The sequence below is a fragment of the Odocoileus virginianus genome, chromosome 11 (assembly GCF_023699985.2).
Source record: "Odocoileus virginianus isolate 20LAN1187 ecotype Illinois chromosome 11, Ovbor_1.2, whole genome shotgun sequence".
NCBI classification, from domain to species: Eukaryota; Metazoa; Chordata; class Mammalia; order Artiodactyla; family Cervidae; genus Odocoileus; species Odocoileus virginianus.
In genome coordinates, this window is record NC_069684.1 from 59,219,635 (window position 1) to 59,237,404 (window position 17,770).

General features: G+C 36.7%; 1 protein-coding gene across 1 annotated transcript in view; it reads left to right on the forward strand.

Annotated features, from left to right (window-relative positions):
* Positions 1-17,770, forward strand: part of USH2A (usherin) — a 903,825-nt gene that overhangs the window by 680,951 nt on the left and 205,104 nt on the right. Inside the window, exons 50-53 of the mRNA XM_070474523.1 lie at positions 3,113-3,336; positions 8,932-9,136; positions 15,702-15,899; positions 16,397-16,551. Coding sequence (XP_070330624.1) covers positions 3,113-3,336; positions 8,932-9,136; positions 15,702-15,899; positions 16,397-16,551 — 782 coding nt within the window. The remainder of the gene's footprint in view (positions 1-3,112; positions 3,337-8,931; positions 9,137-15,701; positions 15,900-16,396; positions 16,552-17,770) is intronic.

Sequence of the window (17,770 nt, forward strand, 5' to 3'; positions counted from 1 at the left end):
ACATTCCAGACTCTGTTTTTTATGACTATATTATTTTTATCTCAAAAGCATGCTAATTCTTAGGTTTTTTTTTTTTAATGGAGCACTTGTTTTATAGAATTAATGATTTAGAAACTAATCAGGATTAGATGTTTATAAATGCTCTCCTTTCAGCCATGAACAATAAGTAAGTGTTGGTAACATATTGGAAGTATTCATAATATTATGAGAAAAAATTTATTTCCTTCACTATTTTTCAATTGTATCCAATACAGTGGAAGCTATCCATTGGATATATATATGCTGTTTGGAAAACCGATATAGGTTGTTTGATCTCAAAGAGAAATATTTAATAGTTCAGTGCATACTCCACCCCTTTAATCATATCTGCATCTTGTTCAAAGAAAATCTCCACATTTGTACAGATTTAATGAAGAGCCTCTGGAAGTATAGATCAATCCATCAATGATACATGACCCATTTTGTTTTTCTTGGGCATATTTAAAACTGTGCCTTCTCTGTGTCAAAGTTCAAAAGTCAAGTGCTCCATGTGATAAATTAGGTAGGGTCAAAAGTTATTGCAGCGCAGTTTCAGAAGCTTGTCTGTCCCTGAGTGTGCAGCTCATTCATGCTGAAGTGATGCACTATGGGAATTACTACCAAGCTCTGTTCGGCAACATCTGCTCTGCTTAAGTGAGTTAGTGCGCGTCAGACATCTTTATGTCAGAATATTGCGGTGATGGATGCAGTCTTCAGAAAATGCTGCATAAAAATCTGGTGTGCCGTTCTGGCCATTAAGTGAAATTACTATTTAAATTAATGGCACTGTCACAGTTTATCTGTGCAAAGAATGAACGCTGATTAGGGTATTAAGTAATTAGCAATTTATCACCCTGGAACAAGGTTGATAATAATTAAAGAAGTAATGGTTTACCAAAGAAACTAGAAAGGGAGTCACTTCTTGTTATGTGAGTGAAATCTTGGCTGAAAATTTTAATTCAGGGAAACAAAGATGAAGCTCTTTGTGAAAGAACGCATCTTTTTTTTTTTTTTCTAGTGTAAGAACAGTTCATTATCAAAATTTTAGTTGACCTGTCAAAAGTCCCTCAGAGCGATCAGATGACTGATTAGGAGTTTGGAATTAGGTCAATGTCTGCATTTTGATTTTATACTGAAAGCATGGTGGAACCATAAAGTAATTTGGGAGTGGAGGCGGAGAATGTATTCTGCTCCCTAAAGGGCCGGTTTTGAGATTTTGATTGCTCTTTAAAATAGAAACATGAATTATTTTAAGAAAAGTGCTAGAGAAAAAAAATGACAGTAAAGAATCCAAGGTTGTATTTAAATGTCTGATCAGAAGGCAACAGAAAAAAACATGCACAAACAATATAAAACTTGAAGCTGTGGATTTTTTGTGTGTGCATGTGAATTTTACCCATCATAATCAAGACTCAGACTACAATGATAGCGCTGCAGTGTGTATTTTTCTGAAGGAACTTTCCCTGGAAATGTTAAAAAGAACTAAAATTAAAAGTAAAGTACCAAAAAAAAAAACCCACAGTTTACTTTTATTTATTTATTTTTTTAATTTTTTTTCCATTTATTTTTATTAGTTGGAGGCTAATTACTTTACAACATTGCAGTGGTTTTTGTCATACATTGAAATGAATTAGCCATGGATTTACATGTATTCCCATCCCGGTCCCCCCTCCCACCTCCCTCTCCACCCCATCCCTCTGGGTCTTCCCAGTTTACTTTTAAACCAATTACTTTGGACGTATATCACCTTTAAACATGGTGATGAAATGTAGTAATGATCAATGTTTATTATTAATCAGAACTTAAAATGTTTTAATATTGAAATTTTTTTCAAAGTGGAAAGGTCAGTGAGAGGGTCCTTTGGAGTCATGAGTGGACAGACATCTTTCTTATGTCATATGTCAAATCAGTGTCTACTTTCAGTGATTTTTTTTTTTTATAATCTAAAAAGTACTTAAAATTCATTTGTCTGTTGCTAAGGGGATATTTCATAGTGTAGGTATTTGTACAGGACCAGATTACACAATTTAGGACCCCAGGGCACTTTGAAGTTGAGTCTCTTTATGTTATCAGTCAGGACTAATAATAAATAAACAAAATTATAATTAAAATAAATCATTCATCACATCGCACTGCTGTGTAACTGGATATAAATTCTACTATGATAGCCCAGTGACATGAGGTATACGTACCTTAATTTCTAGTTTAATCTGACTCTAGAGCATTGTTTGCTTATTCAGCCTTTTATGTCTGTATTTTTGCTGTGTCTCTTCTATGGCAAGATCTAAATGATGTGAACTCAGGAAGTTACACTGAATTGGGTGGGAGAAAGGAGGCTCTTTGGTATTTCAGGTACACCTGTCTTTGACTGAGAAGTGAGGGTCAATGATTGTCCCCACAAGGTCTTTCTGCCACTACCCTGCACCTCTTACCCATATCTAGCAATGGACCTACTTGCAGCTGAAAAAATGCTGGCCAACTGGTTTATCTGATCAGTGAACATGATCAACTGGTTTTGGAGACAAATCTTTCTTATGATCCAATCTACAGTTGCTGCTGGATTCACAAGCAGCATCTATCTGTATCTTAGACAAAGGCAGGCAGAAACTTACAAGATGCTTAGGCAATGTCTCCAGTTCTAGGATGGTGCTCCCTCTCCGCTGCCTAGCCTCTTGTCCCAGAGTGCTTGGGTGACTTCTCCCTTGTGAATTTCAAAAGATTTCTTCTGAGTTCCTGTGGTTTAACTACCACTTCTTCCGTAACAAGATGTCATCATCACAAAGTGGGCAGGTAATTCTCATGACAGAAATCAGATCATTTTTTTTTTACGGAGCTTCGGAGAAGTTTGGCCCCCTGCTGAATGATTTTTAGCACACTTCCTCTTGTGTGTTCTTTACCTAATTAGTGTCTAGTGCTCTTGGTTGGAAGGACCCCTCACTGTACATTTAAATCACCATGCTAGGGAAATGCTACCTAAGCTATTGTACCATTTCAGCCTGAGTCTGACATTTTTATACCAAACTTTATAGCAGCCTCAGTTTTCTTCTCTTTTTTTTTAAATTTCATATTCATATATAACATTTTATTGTTGCAGGGATGTTCTGTTGTGGGCTGGATTATGTGAATATGTCAGATACCATATGCTGCTCAGCTTCCAGTGGAGAGTCTAAAGCACATGTTAAAAAGAATGACCCAGTGCCAGTAAAATGCTGTGAGACTGAACTTATTCCAAAGAGCCAGGAATGCTGTAATGGAGTTGGATATAATCCTTTGAAATATGTTTGCTCTGACAAGATTTCAACTGGAATGATGATGAAGGTAATTGATAGAAAACCTCTCAGAGGCACTGATTTGACAATGGAAAGAGAAATACATTGTTCATAACTATTTTTCTAAAATAGGAATATAAAAACTCCTGTGTGCATTATTCATTTTCACATTACATCCATATTAATACCAAATGAGTTCGCTATGATTGATGTTATTGCAATGAATTCTAAAGGAATTAATAATGATTAGCTGTTCTCAGGAAGCTTTACCAGCACTTCAGATTAGTGCAGACAGAAAGTCTGAGATGCTGAAAGAGCGGACATGGTATTGTGGATGGAGATGAAAAGAAATTTAGCTTCTTCCCTCTAGTCCCCCAACCATAGTACTTCACTTTTTTTTAATAGAGAATTCAGGTCCAGCAGATTCACTTAGTTGTGTTTATTTCATATTCCTAGAGACAGTGCAAGCTCAGCAAAAGCTAGCCAACCACAAAAATGAGTAAGCCTATGGGCACATCATTTATGTCTGTCCATTGAGATGCTTCACATGCAGCCATGCCTTATTTGTTAGCATTAAACTTGACCGCAGACTCCAGAAACCCACCATTTTAAGGAAAGGACTAGGAACATTTATTTGTCACTAGGAGATGGCTAAAAACAGCTACATTCATCAAAGACAATGGAAGAGATCTTGATGACTGAAGTAATTATACAGTCTTTGTGTGAACATCATGGACATGGAATGGACTGTAAGTCTTGAGAGTTTTAGGGCCCTGGCAAGCACTTTGCAGCAATGAATATTAACACATAATACTGTTGAAGAGAATAGATACTTCATGGAAGTGAATAATCATACAAAATGCTCAATAAAAATAGTGAGGTTTTGGTCTACAAAATTTTTTAAAAGTCGATTTGATTTCATAGAGAATAGACTTGTGGACACAGTTGGGAAAGGAGAGGGTGGGACAAATTGAATTAAGAGAGTAACATTGAAACTTACACATTACGATTTGTAAAAAAGATAGTGGGAATTTGCTGAATGACTCAGGGAACTCAAATCTGGTGTTCTGTGACAAGCTCGAGGGGTAGGAGGTGGGAGGGAGGCTCAGAAGGGAGGGAACATATGTATACTATGCCTGATTCATGTTGATATATGGCAGAAACCAACACATCATTGTAAAGCAATTATCTTCCAATTAAAAATAAGTAAATTTTTAAAATTTGTCTGATTTGAACAAAACTTTAATTAACCAGTTCTATGAAAGAAATACAGTGACTTAGCAGCAGTAGCATGTTTCTAAAGTTTAAGTTTATTCCAGGCCAGTGTTTTCAGAAGTTTGGACTAGGACATTTTTCTTAAGTAATATTTTTAGTCTTAAAGAACTGGTAATGTTGCAAGAATATTCCTTTGAAATAACGAGTTAGGAAGAATCTATGTAGAAAACTCTCCTTAAAAGGGCATTCATGTTTGAAAAATGAAGATAGAAAACCTATTAGTTTCAGAAATGACACCATCATTCACACCTCATATCGTGTTAGTAGCTCAGTCGTGCCCGACTCTTTGTGACCCCATGGACTGTAGCCCATGAGGCTCCTCTGTGGATGGGATTTCCCAGGCAAGAATACTGGCATGGTTGCCATTTCCTTCTCTAGGGGATCTTCTTGACTCAGGAATCAAACCCAGATCTCCTGCATTGCAGGCAGATTCTTTACTGGCGGAGCCACCAGGGAAGCCTCATTCACATTTACATGTTTCAGTATTGTCCACCTCACATTTGATTCCCAGGCATCTGGTTTTGGTCAGGAAGACACAGCTTCCATTACAAGAAGACATTCAGGATATACCTGTGATGTTTTAGGCTTGAATTGGCTCTATGAAGGCCAACTAACACTTGTATTTTAAATTCATATTTAAATGATTGTGATCAGGAGAATTTTTTTTTAAATGCTGAAGCAAGCAGTATGTCATAGGTAAAACTCAATCTCTAGATTCAGTTTTGTTTCCTGAAGACCTTCCTGGAGTCTTCCCACTCCTGCTCCAGTCTGGACTGGATCTCTGTGGGGTTTCTGCATGGCTGTCCCAGCCAGTCTTCCAAAGCTGTTTCTTTGGGAATTCCCTTTCCTCCTCCTCTGTGTTGCTCTCTCTGTATTCTGAGCCCCAAATGGCCCTTCTTTTTGAAAAATTGACTCTCTGGGTGTAGGTGCATGAAAGGTAAATATTTTGAGCTTGATGTCTAAAATTATTGTAATTCTCCTTCCCACTGGATTGATAGCTTGTCTAGGTATACAATTCAAGAGAAAAAAAATTATTTCTACTCAGGATTTTGAATCTTTTTCTGAATGTTTTAAACTGTCATTGCTATTCCGATTCCTGCTTCTTTGTAGGTAACCATGTTGTTTTTTCTGAAATTTTTAAGACGTCCTCTTTTTTCTGCTTTTCTAAAATTTCATGACAATGTGCCTCTATGTATATGCTATTATCACCATTATTATTAATATTGATAATGATATACTTCTTGTGGACTTTTTCAGGATGGGGCCTCATGGTCTTCAGTTCTGGGGAATGCTATTTTACTATTTCTTTGATAATTTGCTCCCTCTTTTGTCTCTCTTTTCACTGATCAGTTGGATGTTGGACTTCCCTAACTGATATTTTAATTTTTTTCCTTCTTGTTTCTTGCCCATTGACTCATCTTTTTCAGTGTTACAAGAAATTGCCTCGGAGAAGGCAATGGCACCCCACTCCAGTATTCTTGCCTAGAAAATCCCATGGGCTGGTAGGCTGCAGTCCATGGGGTCATGAAGAGTTGGACAGGACTGGGAGACTTCACTTTCACTTTTCACTTTCATCCACTGGAGAAGGAAATGGCAACCCACTCCAGTGTTCTTGCCTGGAGAATCCCAGGGACAGAGGAGCCTGGTGGGCTGCCATCCGTGGGGTCATACAGAGTCGGACACGACTGATGTGACTTAGCAGCAGCAAGATGTTGCCTTAACTTTATCTTTCCACCTTTCTATGGATTTATTGTGGAGTTTTTTTGGAAATCTTTTTTTTTCCTTTAAGTTTTTGATGACTCTTTCTTTTTGCCAATTATTACTTATTTATGGCATCCTACTCTTGTTTCATCCATGAAATGTCTTTTTTTCTCTTTCTGAAAATATTCATTCTATTGTTGCTTTTTAAATTGTTTGTTTGCTTTGTCCTTTGAATTGTTTTGCTTGTTTGTGTGACACCATTTTTTGCCTATAAAATTTTGGTTTTTTCGTTTATTTTATTGAAGTATAGTTGATTCACAGAGTTGTGTTCATTTCTGCTGTATAGCAAAGTGATTCAGTTTTATGTGTGTGTGTGTGTGTGTGTGTGTATGTGTGTGCTTTTTCATATTCCTCTCCATTGTGGTTTAAGCTTGGTACTATTTCATTTTCTTCTTTTCCTTGTTTTGTTTTTGCTTCCTCTGACTTTTTTTTCTATGTTTTTAAACTTCTTTTATTCCATTGGAGGTTGACTGACATGGTGCTATATGTAGAAATCCATTGGTGGTGAGCACAGTAGGGCCCTCATTATGGCAAGATGGTTTTTGTCAATAAAATCACATTACCAAGAATCCTCAATAGGTGTACTTAGTGAAGTATCCTTAAGTGCTCCATCCTAGGTTGGGATGGGATACATAGCCAGCCACCATATGGGGAATCCAGTAGAAAAGGGGTTCTCACTGAGCAATATGCAGATTTTTATTTAGTTTTCCCACTCTGGCTTATACCTTCCAAGGAAACCTCTCCATTTTTTTTTTAAGCATCACAAATTATTTTCTAAGTTTCTCTCAATTTTTTTAATACTTTGCCAAATGCAGCCATAACCACACATGTACACAGGCTCATGTACTAGCCCATGCTGTCTTGCCCAGAGCAGTGAACTCAGGAGTACCTGTCTTGCTTTGACAGTCATCCCAGAGCCGAGTATTGCCAAACATTTAGCCACAGCATAGCAGAGCTTCTCAGCTTCCCAAAACTCACTATGAATTTCTTTGCCACCACTTGCTTAACCTGAAGCCAATGCCACTTTATACTTTAGGGTTTTGTTGTTGTTATTAAGGAACCATTCAACTTCAAAGCACTAAATTATGTTTTTTCTATAACACCATCAAACAATGCCAAGGTAAAAACAGATGTCCTCATGTATGGAGTGGGTCAACAAAAGGAATTTTTTTTAAACTTTTCACAGGTTAGTCCAGTGCGATTTCAGAAGCTCCCCTCCATGCAACGTCTCAGGAACCCAAGTCCCTTCCATCTTGTGAGAAAAGGGAAAGAGTGGATGACTGTACATGTAGGGTCTTCCCTGGATGCAGAAAGCATCTCTTCTGAACACCGAAATTTCTGGTCATGTGACTCCTCTTGTAGTCAGACTGGAAAATCTAGTGTTCCTAGGGAGAAAAGGAAAAAATGGACATTCCTGGGCACATACCATTGTCTCTGCCACATACATCCACATCCCAAAAAATAGGTGTTAGTTCTCTTCCTTAAACTTTCTATATTCCTTTATTGTCATTTGGTTGGGCTTTAAGAGGAAGTGATGGAAATGGCAACCCACTCCAGTGTTCTTGCCTGGAGAATCCCAGGGACGGGGAGAGCCTGGTGGGCTGCCATCTATGGGGTCACACAGAGTCAGACACGACTGAAGCAATTTAGCAGCAGCAGCAGCAGCAGCAGCAAGAGGAAATAAAGATAAATGCATGTGTTCAATTCACCATATTTAAGTGGAAATCCAACTACATTTTTCTGAGCAGCTTTATTTTGATGATCTTTGGGAAAATTAACTTATTTTAGATAATAGAGAGATTCAATGTAGACCACTTTTAAATAGCAAGAATGATTTTAAATAAGTTATGCCACTTATATAAAAGGAAAATGAAGTAGAACTTTGCCTTGTAGAAATACTGCCTTATTTCTATCTCCTGTAATTTCAGATGATGAAGTATGTCAATTTCTGAAATTAAAGCCTACTTGTACTTATCAATAACTATAAAAAGCCCAGAGATTCACCAGATAAAAAGTTTGTACATATAAATAATAATGATTATAATGACAGTGTATTAAATATTTAAATTTTACAAAACTTGGATGTAGAATACTTCTCATTGGTCCAACTTTTCCAAGAGTACACAAAGCACAGATTCTCAAACTTTACATTCTTTATTTTTTCTCTAAAATTCCATCAGGAAAGTGTGAAAGTAACAATTATAAAATAATGACTACTATTATTATTTATAGTGTATCTATGAAGTGTAAGACATTTACATTCTGTTATTTGAGTCATGCAAGAAATCCATATAGTAAATTGAAGTTCCATCCTTTCACAGAAGAAGCTGAGGCTTTGAAAGTATGAAACTTGTTCAAGGTCACAGCACTATTAAGTTGCAAAACTGGATTATGAGTCTAAATCTGTGTCATTTCAAAGTAACTTCTCTTTCTAGTAATACAGACTGCCTTCATTTCTTTTTAAGAATTTTGAGACAGTCACTCATGAACTAAGCAGAAGAAAATTTCATTTGAGAGTTGTAGAAACCTAGCCCACACATGTCTAAATGAAAGGTTTAAATCTCTTCCCCCTTGCCCCCACTCTCCCCACCTCTACCACCTGACTTAGGAAGCGAAAGCATGCAGAACCCTCTGCCCGACATCCATGGAAGCCACGGCACACTGCGGCAGGTGCGACTTCAATTTTACCAGCCACGTTTGTACTGTGATAAGAGGCTCTCACAATTCCGTCAGGAAGGAACCAGTGGAAGAACTATGTTCATCTGCCGAGGAGACTGTTCATACGGGAAGTGTAAACACACTCTCCTTCACAGGTAACAGAGAGGGAGCCACCTGCCTATGCCTTTGAGAGTGACAGGCTGTTGAAAAAGCAGATTTATTTCCTTCTGACCTCATCACCTTCCTTCACCTCATGTCAATTAATTCCATCATACTTAGGAGCAAGCTAGTTACCAGGTAATTAAACGTACAACCTGGAACTGTTCAAAGTTAGTAGTTTAAAATTTTTAAGTCTTACTTTAAATAGGGATGTATGTTATTTTAAAGTAAGCTCATAGAGAATAAGGAACAGAGGGATAAATTAGTTTTGTGACCTTTTATGGTATACACAGTTAATTTTATTTTTTTATTTTTTATTTTTTCCATTTATTTTTATTAGTTGGAGGCTAATTACTTTGCAATATTGTAGTGGGTTTTGCCATAGACATGAATCAGCCATGGATTTACATGTGTTCCCCATCCCGATCCCCCCTCCCACCTCCCTCTCCATCCCATCCCTCTGGGTCTTCCCAGTGCACCAGCCCTGAGCACTTGTCTCATGCATCCATCCTAGGCTGGTGATCTGTTTCACCCTGGATAGTATACTTGTTTCAATGCTATTCTCTCAGAACATCCCACCCTTGCCTTCTCCCACAGTCTAAAAGTCTGTTCTGTACATCTGTGTCTCTTTTTCTGTTTTGCATTTAGGGTTATCATTACCATCTTTTTAAATTACATATATATGTGTTAGTATACTGTATTGGTGTTTATCTTTCTGGCTTACTTCACTCTGTATAATGGGCTCCAGTTTCATCCATCTCATTAGAACTGATTCAAATGAATTCTTTTTAAGGGCTGAGTAATATTCCATAGTGTATATGTACCACAGCTTCCTTATCCATTCATCTGCTGATGGGCATCTAGGTTGCGTCCATGTCCTGGCTATTATAAACAGTGCTGCGAAGAACATTGGGGTACACGTGTCTCTTTCAGATCTGGTTTCCTCGGTGTGTATGCCCAGGAGTGGGATTGCTGGGTCATGTGGCAATTCTATTTCCAGTTTTTTAAGGAATCTCCACACTCTTCTCCATAGTGATTGTACTAGTTTGCATTTCCACCAACAGTGTAAGAGGGTTCCCTTTTCTCCACACCCTCTCCAGCATTTATTGCTTGTAGACTTTTGGATAGCAGCCATTCTGACTGGTGTGTAGTGGTACCTCATTGAGGTTTTGATTTGCATTTCTCTGATAATGAGTGATGTTGAGCATCTTTTCATGTGTTTGTTAGCCATCTGTATGTCTTCTTTGAAGAAATGTCTGTTTAGTTCCTTGGCCCATTTTTTTGATTGGGTCATTTATTTTTCTGGAATTGAGCTGCAGGAATTTCTTGTATATTTTTGAGATTAATCCTTTGTTTCTTCATTTGCTATTATTTTCTCCCATTCTGAAGGCTGTCTTTTGACCTTGCTTATAGTTTCCTTTGCTGTGCAAAAGCCTTTAAGTTTCATTAGGTCCCATTTGTTTATTTTTGCTTTTATATCCAATATTCTGGGGCGTGGGTCATAGAAGATCCTGCTCTGATTTATGTCAGAGAGTGTTTTGCCTATGTTCTCCTCTAGGAGTTTTATAGCTTCTGGTTTTACATTTAGATCTTTAATCTATTTTGAGTTTATTTTTGTGTATGGTGTTAGAAAGTGTTCTAGTTTCACTCTTTTATAAGTGGTTGACCAGTGTTCCCAGCACCACTTGTTAAAAAGGTTGTCTTTTTTCCATTGTATATCCTTGCCTCCTTTGTCGAAGATAAGGTGACCATAGGTTCGTGGATTTATCTCTGGGCTTTCTATTCTGTTCCATTGATCTATATTTCTGTCTTTGTGCCAGTACCATACTGTCTTGATGACTGTGGCTTTGTAGTAGAGCCTGAAGTCAGGCAGGTTGATTCCTCCAGTTCCATTCTTTTTTCTCAAGATTGTTTTGGCTATCTGAGGTTTTTTGTATTTCCATACAAATTGTAAAATTATTTGTCCTAATTCTGTGAAGAATACCATTGGTAGCTTGATAGGGATTGCATTGAATCTGTAGATTGCTTTGGGTTATATACTCATTTTCACAATATTGATTCTTCCAGTCCATGAACACGGTATGTTTCTCCATCTGTTTGTGTCCTCTTTGATTTCTTTCATCAGTGTTTTATAGTTTTCTATGTATAGGTCTTTTGTTTCTTTAGGTAGATATACTCCTAAGTACTTTATTCTTTTTGTTGCAATGGTGAATGGTATTGTTTCCTTAATTTCTCTTTCTATTTTCTCATTGTTAGTGTATAGGAATGCAAGGGATTTCTACACAGTTAATTTTAAATGAGTCCAATTTTCTTTCTCAGAAGTTTGAATGCAGGCTTTCAACAAATGCCCTGAATGAATGTTGTTAATGTTATTCTTGCAAGCAGAAAAGAGGCAGAAACACGTCTGTTCATTAGGACCCAGCAGCATTATCCTGAGGAGGAGACAGACTGCTCAGTAAAATCAGTATTCCCTTTCCTCTTCAATCTGTGTCCAGAGGCTGTGCTCTCCCATAGTCTCTTTGGGGGCTAATGGCAAATCTTGAGAAGGAAAATAATAAGGCAGGATACTGGGAGGAGAAGGAGCAGATTAGGGAGGGACAGAAGGGAAATCAAGTTTACTGAATTGTTAAATAATTACTGAATTATTATTTAGTTCCAGTGTTGTGCTAGGCATTTTTTTGAAGTATAGATGATTTAATGTTGTGTTAATTTCTGCTGTGCAGCAAAGTGATTTGGGGTGTGTGTGTGTGTGTGTGTTTTAAAATTCTTTTCTATTATGGTTAATCACAAGATATTGAATATAGCTCCCTGTGCTCTACAGTAGGACTTTGTTGTTTACCTCTTCTATATATAATAGTTTGCATCTGCCAACCCCAAAATCCCAACCTATTCCTCCCCCTCTCCCCCCGCCTTTGTGCAAGGCATTTTTAAACCTTATCTAATTTACCCTCAAAGCAATCAGGTATGCATGATCATTTAACAGATGAGGAAACCAAAAGTCAGATCTGTAAAAAAAGAAAAAAAGTAACTTGTTGTGGGAAAAGTGAGGTTCATGTCACGTCATTGTTAGGAGCAGCAAACGTAAGAAGACTCCACACAGTGTAGGGCTCCTTTTTGGGTGCTCCAGATCTCCTTCAAGCTATTCCTTCCTCCTGAAATGTGTTTCTTAACTGTCACACTCAAGGACAAGGTCAGAATTCACGTCTTCAGTGAAGACTTCCCAAGTCCAGCCCCCTCTCCCTTCTGTGCTCCTGTGACACATGGTCAAGCCATTCACCACCCCTACCATGCCTCATAGACATCTGGACACTTGTCTCATCTCTCTCATCAAATTGAAATATCCATGTGAAAAGAACAGCCCTGTTTACCTTTTAGATTCATATTTAAGCAAACAAAATAAATTTATTGTAATGCCTTTAATTGGGAAAAACCTCAGGATAGAGGACAGTTGGACCACTAGTCACCTCCCAGCCCCTGTTATAGATTTAGTTAATGAACCCTCATTTAAAACTTATTATGTTTCCTTCTAAGAGGATTCTCTACTTTTATCTGCCTTTTTTAAGCAGGGTCAAGATTTTGAAGGATTTTTGTGACATATTTGCAATAGACCTCTGCAGAAGAGAATAGTTGTTTCCAACTACTGATATGATATTGTGAGAGCTTTTAGTGACCATATTTCAGATCATTTTGCCTACTGAAAAAAACAGTGTAAATTGAAAATGAAAAATGACAAAATTTTCTTCTTCATGTAAAAATTTAAGCACTCAAATAATGTTCAAATTCCACTGAGACCAATTTAGACTAAAAAAGTCAGTTCTTTTTAGAAATTGGCAATTTAAACCTACCACCACCAGTGCTGACCAAAATTCGTTTCTTCATACAATCCTTTATTTATCAAAAAAGTTTATTAAATCCTTACTAATAACCAGTCAGTATACCAGGACAGGCAGATTCTTTACCTTCTGAGCTACCAGGGAAGCCCTTTGTACCAGAACCTTTAAAACAAATAGGAATTTCCATCAGGGATTTGAAGCTAATAGGAAGATATGGGGAAACAAATATGTAATTACCTCTAATATGAGAAATGATGTGCAGATAAGTTCTATGATAGAAGGTAGCATAGGATAATTTTGAAGAGTATGACAAGGACATCTAACCCAGACTGGAGAGGTAAGGAAGGAGGAAGGACTTCAGGAAGGATATTACGCCTAAGAGAACTGAAGGACAAGTTGGAGCCTATCAGGTTAATGGGAGGTGATCCAGGCAGAGAGAGAACCACATGCAAAGTACAGGAAGCAAGAGGAAGCTGAGCATGTCTGAAAAACAAAAGTACCTCAATATGGATATAGCATGTATAAGGCAGAGAAAGTCATGCAGAAGAGGTCAGAGAGCAGGGGTCATATAATGAAGCCCTTTGAGCCCACACTAAAGAGTTCACCTTTATGCAACAATGAGTGGATAGTAAAGCTTTTTAAGCAATGGAATGACACAGTTATATATACATTTTTGGAAGGATTGTTCTGTCAGCTAAAAAAAATGAAGACAAATATGTATGGGACATTTCAGCAGTTAACAAGTAAATATTGAACAAACATACACCCCCTAATACCCAACACCCTCAATTATCAGAATAGTCGCACCATGTAATGTATAAAATGATTCTGAGTTTGCAAGCTAAAGATGAAAGGAGAGTTAAAAATTCTGGCAAGGAACAAAGAGCTCTGAGAAATGAGAGAGATGATTGAGGTAAGGTAAAATTTCAACAAATGATTTCTTATGTGTAAACCAAAAGCAAAAAAAAAAAATAAAGTGCTTTAATGGGCTGGGAATGTCTTTGAAAAACCAGCCCTCATGGGAGAATACAGAAACAAGGATAAGACATGAGAGAGTCAAAGGAGAATGAAATACAGTGGAGGAAAGAACAGAAATGAAGTGTGGAGAGCTGCCATAGATAAAGTTAGAAATGGAAACGTGGGCTTGAAATGTACAGAATAATAGGTACTTGTAATGAGTAGTTTAATCTACTATAACAAGATATTCAAAACTCGAGTTACCATCTGTGGGTGGGGAGCTCACTCCCACAGGGTCATTCAGGATCTAGATTCTTCATCATGCATCCAAATGGTACAGCCTGAGCTACCCAACACCCTAGTTCTAGCCCATCAGAAGGGGATCAGAATGCAAGTGTAAAGCAAGTGATTTCCTCTTTAGAAAGTGATGCATAAATTGCCCATGTCACTTCCCATGCTCCTTCCATTGTTGATAAGTAATGTGACTACACCAAACTGCAACTTGGTTACAATTACACCAAACTGTAACTAAGAAATGTAGACTCTGGCCAAGAGGTCTCTGGACAGAAGGGAGATCTGGGAACTCAGTGGTGGTCATCACAGGTACAAAGCAGGAGTTATGCTGAGAAAAATGAAGACAGAAATACATTTTTATAGCAATTTATATTTTATGAAGTTCTGCAACATAACTTACTGAATTTTATTTTCATATTAATTCTATAAAAGAAGCAGAGTAGGGTTATTGTAAGGAGATGCATGTAAAGAGAATGTGATAAAATAACCCAAGTGGATGGAGCTGAGAATTAACCTGCATCCAATGGAGATACAGCAGGTGGCCTGGCAGCCAAGGAGGACCTCTTCTGACCCTCCTGTCTAAGAAAAAGTTATCAGAAACTGCCACACAAAAATACACATGTACATATTCAAAATTCACAGAATTAATTAAATGGAAAGCAGATTTAAATAATTAAACTTTCAAGGAATGTTTTTGGTAAATTTGTAGCATTTGTACTTCCGAAGTTATTAAAACTCAGAATTGAACTAAGATGTTTCAGACAACTTTTGAGACATCATTGAATCACATGGATGATTATCTAAAACTTTAGCCAAATCAAAAATCTTAGCAAGTTGGCTTTGTTGTTTTAATTAGATTGGATGGTTTGATTTTTGTTTTCTGGCTTGGTGGAAGATGGAAGGAAGAATATGTAGTGCAGTATATACAGCATGTATAATGGAGTGTGAATTCATTTTTATTCACTAAAATGGTATTATGATGTGCTAAGTTTCAATTCCTGTATCTCATAATAACTACATTATAATTCATATAGTAATTTAATAAAGTAATATTGACAATGTAATAATTGGTAAAGCTTATAATAATAAAATTATAAAAGAATGTTGCCAAACCCGCCTCATGCAGAAGCGATCACGAACTTGGGAAGCATTAACATCTAATATACATTAGCTGAATGCTTTTATTTTTCAATCTGTTTTCTAATGTATCCATAGTTCTCTATTCAGAAAGGTGAACTCTATTCTCTGTAATTTCATATCTGTGTCTTTCATATTTCTAAGTATTGTAATAAACACAATATTTTTTATGGTTCAGAAAGTAAAGACATTCAAGTTTTTATTTACATACACTGGGATTAGAACATTAGGCATTTATTTTTATTTCGTTAAAGGTTTTGATATTCATTTTCAGTAGGATGGTAAAACATTTTTTAATTTTTTGAAAAAAACTTCACTGTCTGATTTTCTGTCTTTCCAGATGTGAACCTGGAGCCCTACATGATGTATGAGTATAGGATTTCTGCATGGAATCGCTATGGGCGAGGATTCAGCAAGGCAGTTAGAGCCAGAACAAAAGAAGATGTGCCTGAAGGAGTGAGTCCCCCCAGGTGGACAAAAATGGATCATCTTGATGATGTAATAGTCTTAAGCTGGAAGAAACCTATACAATCAAATGGTATTAAACTATTTTTAAAATTGAAATAACATAATCCCATTAAATCCATAAGGGAACTGAAATTAGTGAGATGTGTTTAATTGGCATACATCTAACCACTAAAAAGAGAACTTCAGTTTTGTGCCAACTAATCATTCATTTGTGAATTAGCCCTCACAAATTTTTAGCCCAAAATTATTATTTTCCTGGAATCCCAGCATATATCTGAGCTGCTTTCAAATAAGCAAAGCATGTTATGGGAGGGCAAAAGAGTTTTGAAAGTAAATGTTTGAAAGTTGAGGGGAAATAAACAATTGACTCTGATTATTTATGTTAAGAATCTATCCCCTCTATAAAAGTGAGTGTAAGAACTGCTTGAACATAGCAACATAATAGCAAATTAAAATTAAATAATGCTATATTATCCCATTTCTTCAGAACTCGAAGCCATCTAATTTGTTTGCAAATAGTTCAAAGAATCCCACACTCAAATTCAGGCATTTGTCTGCCTCTTTTAGGTCCTATTATTGCCTACATTCTTCTCCGAAATGGGATTGAATGTTTTCGAGGAACATCACTGAGCTTCTCTGATACGGAAGGAATTCAGCCCTTTATGGAATATTCATATCAGCTGAAAGCTTGCACAGTTGCTGGCTGTGCCACCAGCAGCAAGGTGAGAGGAATTTGCCTAAACTCTAGACAGAATTGCCCAGTATTGACTGTAGGAAGGTCCAGGTTATGAGTAATGTTTCCGGTGACAGAAAACAGTGTCCACCCCAATAAAGTAGGGTGTCCATATGGCATCTCAACTGAGTACCAACACTTCCATCTGAAAGGATAGATCACTGAGAGATTTATTCAAATATCAATGTTTCCTTCACAAAAAGAAAAAAACTTGAACCAATATTATCCTCTTAATCCCCTTCTCCTTCACCAACCACTTTTTAGTTGGTCAATAAATTCATAATAATTCCCAAGCCATTTCTCAGTTTAAAAACAGAAATTCTATTTAAATATCATTTCAACAAAAATTGCCATTTCTTGTAAAACAGAAGAGTCTGACATAGGAAAATAAAATAGTTGCAAGGATTCTCTGACAGCCTTGACAAAACTCAGTAGTCAACTGTATGTAGGGGAATAAAAATGAAGTATCACAGGTATTTTCAAAGTATCTGGCTTGACCAATTTGTAGGTCATGGTGCCATTTTGTAAGCAAATAAAAAAACAAAAATACATATTCATAGTATATATATATATGAATATTAGTCAGCCATAAAAGATAATTAAATAATGCCATTTACAGCAACATTGAAGGACCAAGAGATTATTATACCAAGTGAATAAACCAGAGAAAGTCAAATAACATATGATACCACTTATATGTATAATCTAAAAGAATGGATACAAAGTCTTTTCTTTTTAAGAAAGGACATATTTACAAGATAAAAATAGTTTCACAGACACAGAAAACAAGCTTATGATTACCAAGGGGGGAAGTGGGGAGAAGGGATAAATTAGGAATTTGGGATTAATATATACAAACTACTATATATAAAATAAACAAGGACCTACTGTATAGCATAGGGAGTTATGCTCAATATTTCATAATAATCTATAGGGGAAAGAATCTGAATAAGAATACACACACACACACAAACATATATATAACTGAGTCATTTTGGCGTATGCCTGAAACTAACACAATTCAGTTTTTTTAAAAAGAAGAAAAGTTAAAGTAAAGAATGATTAACATTTTTAAAGCTTTCAAAAATATATTTAAGAGGAGGAGAAGATAACAGAATTGTTGTTGTTCAGTCACTCAGCCATGTCCAAGTCTTTGCAACCCTCTGGATAGCAGCACTTCCTTGTCCTTCACTATCTCCCAGAGTTTG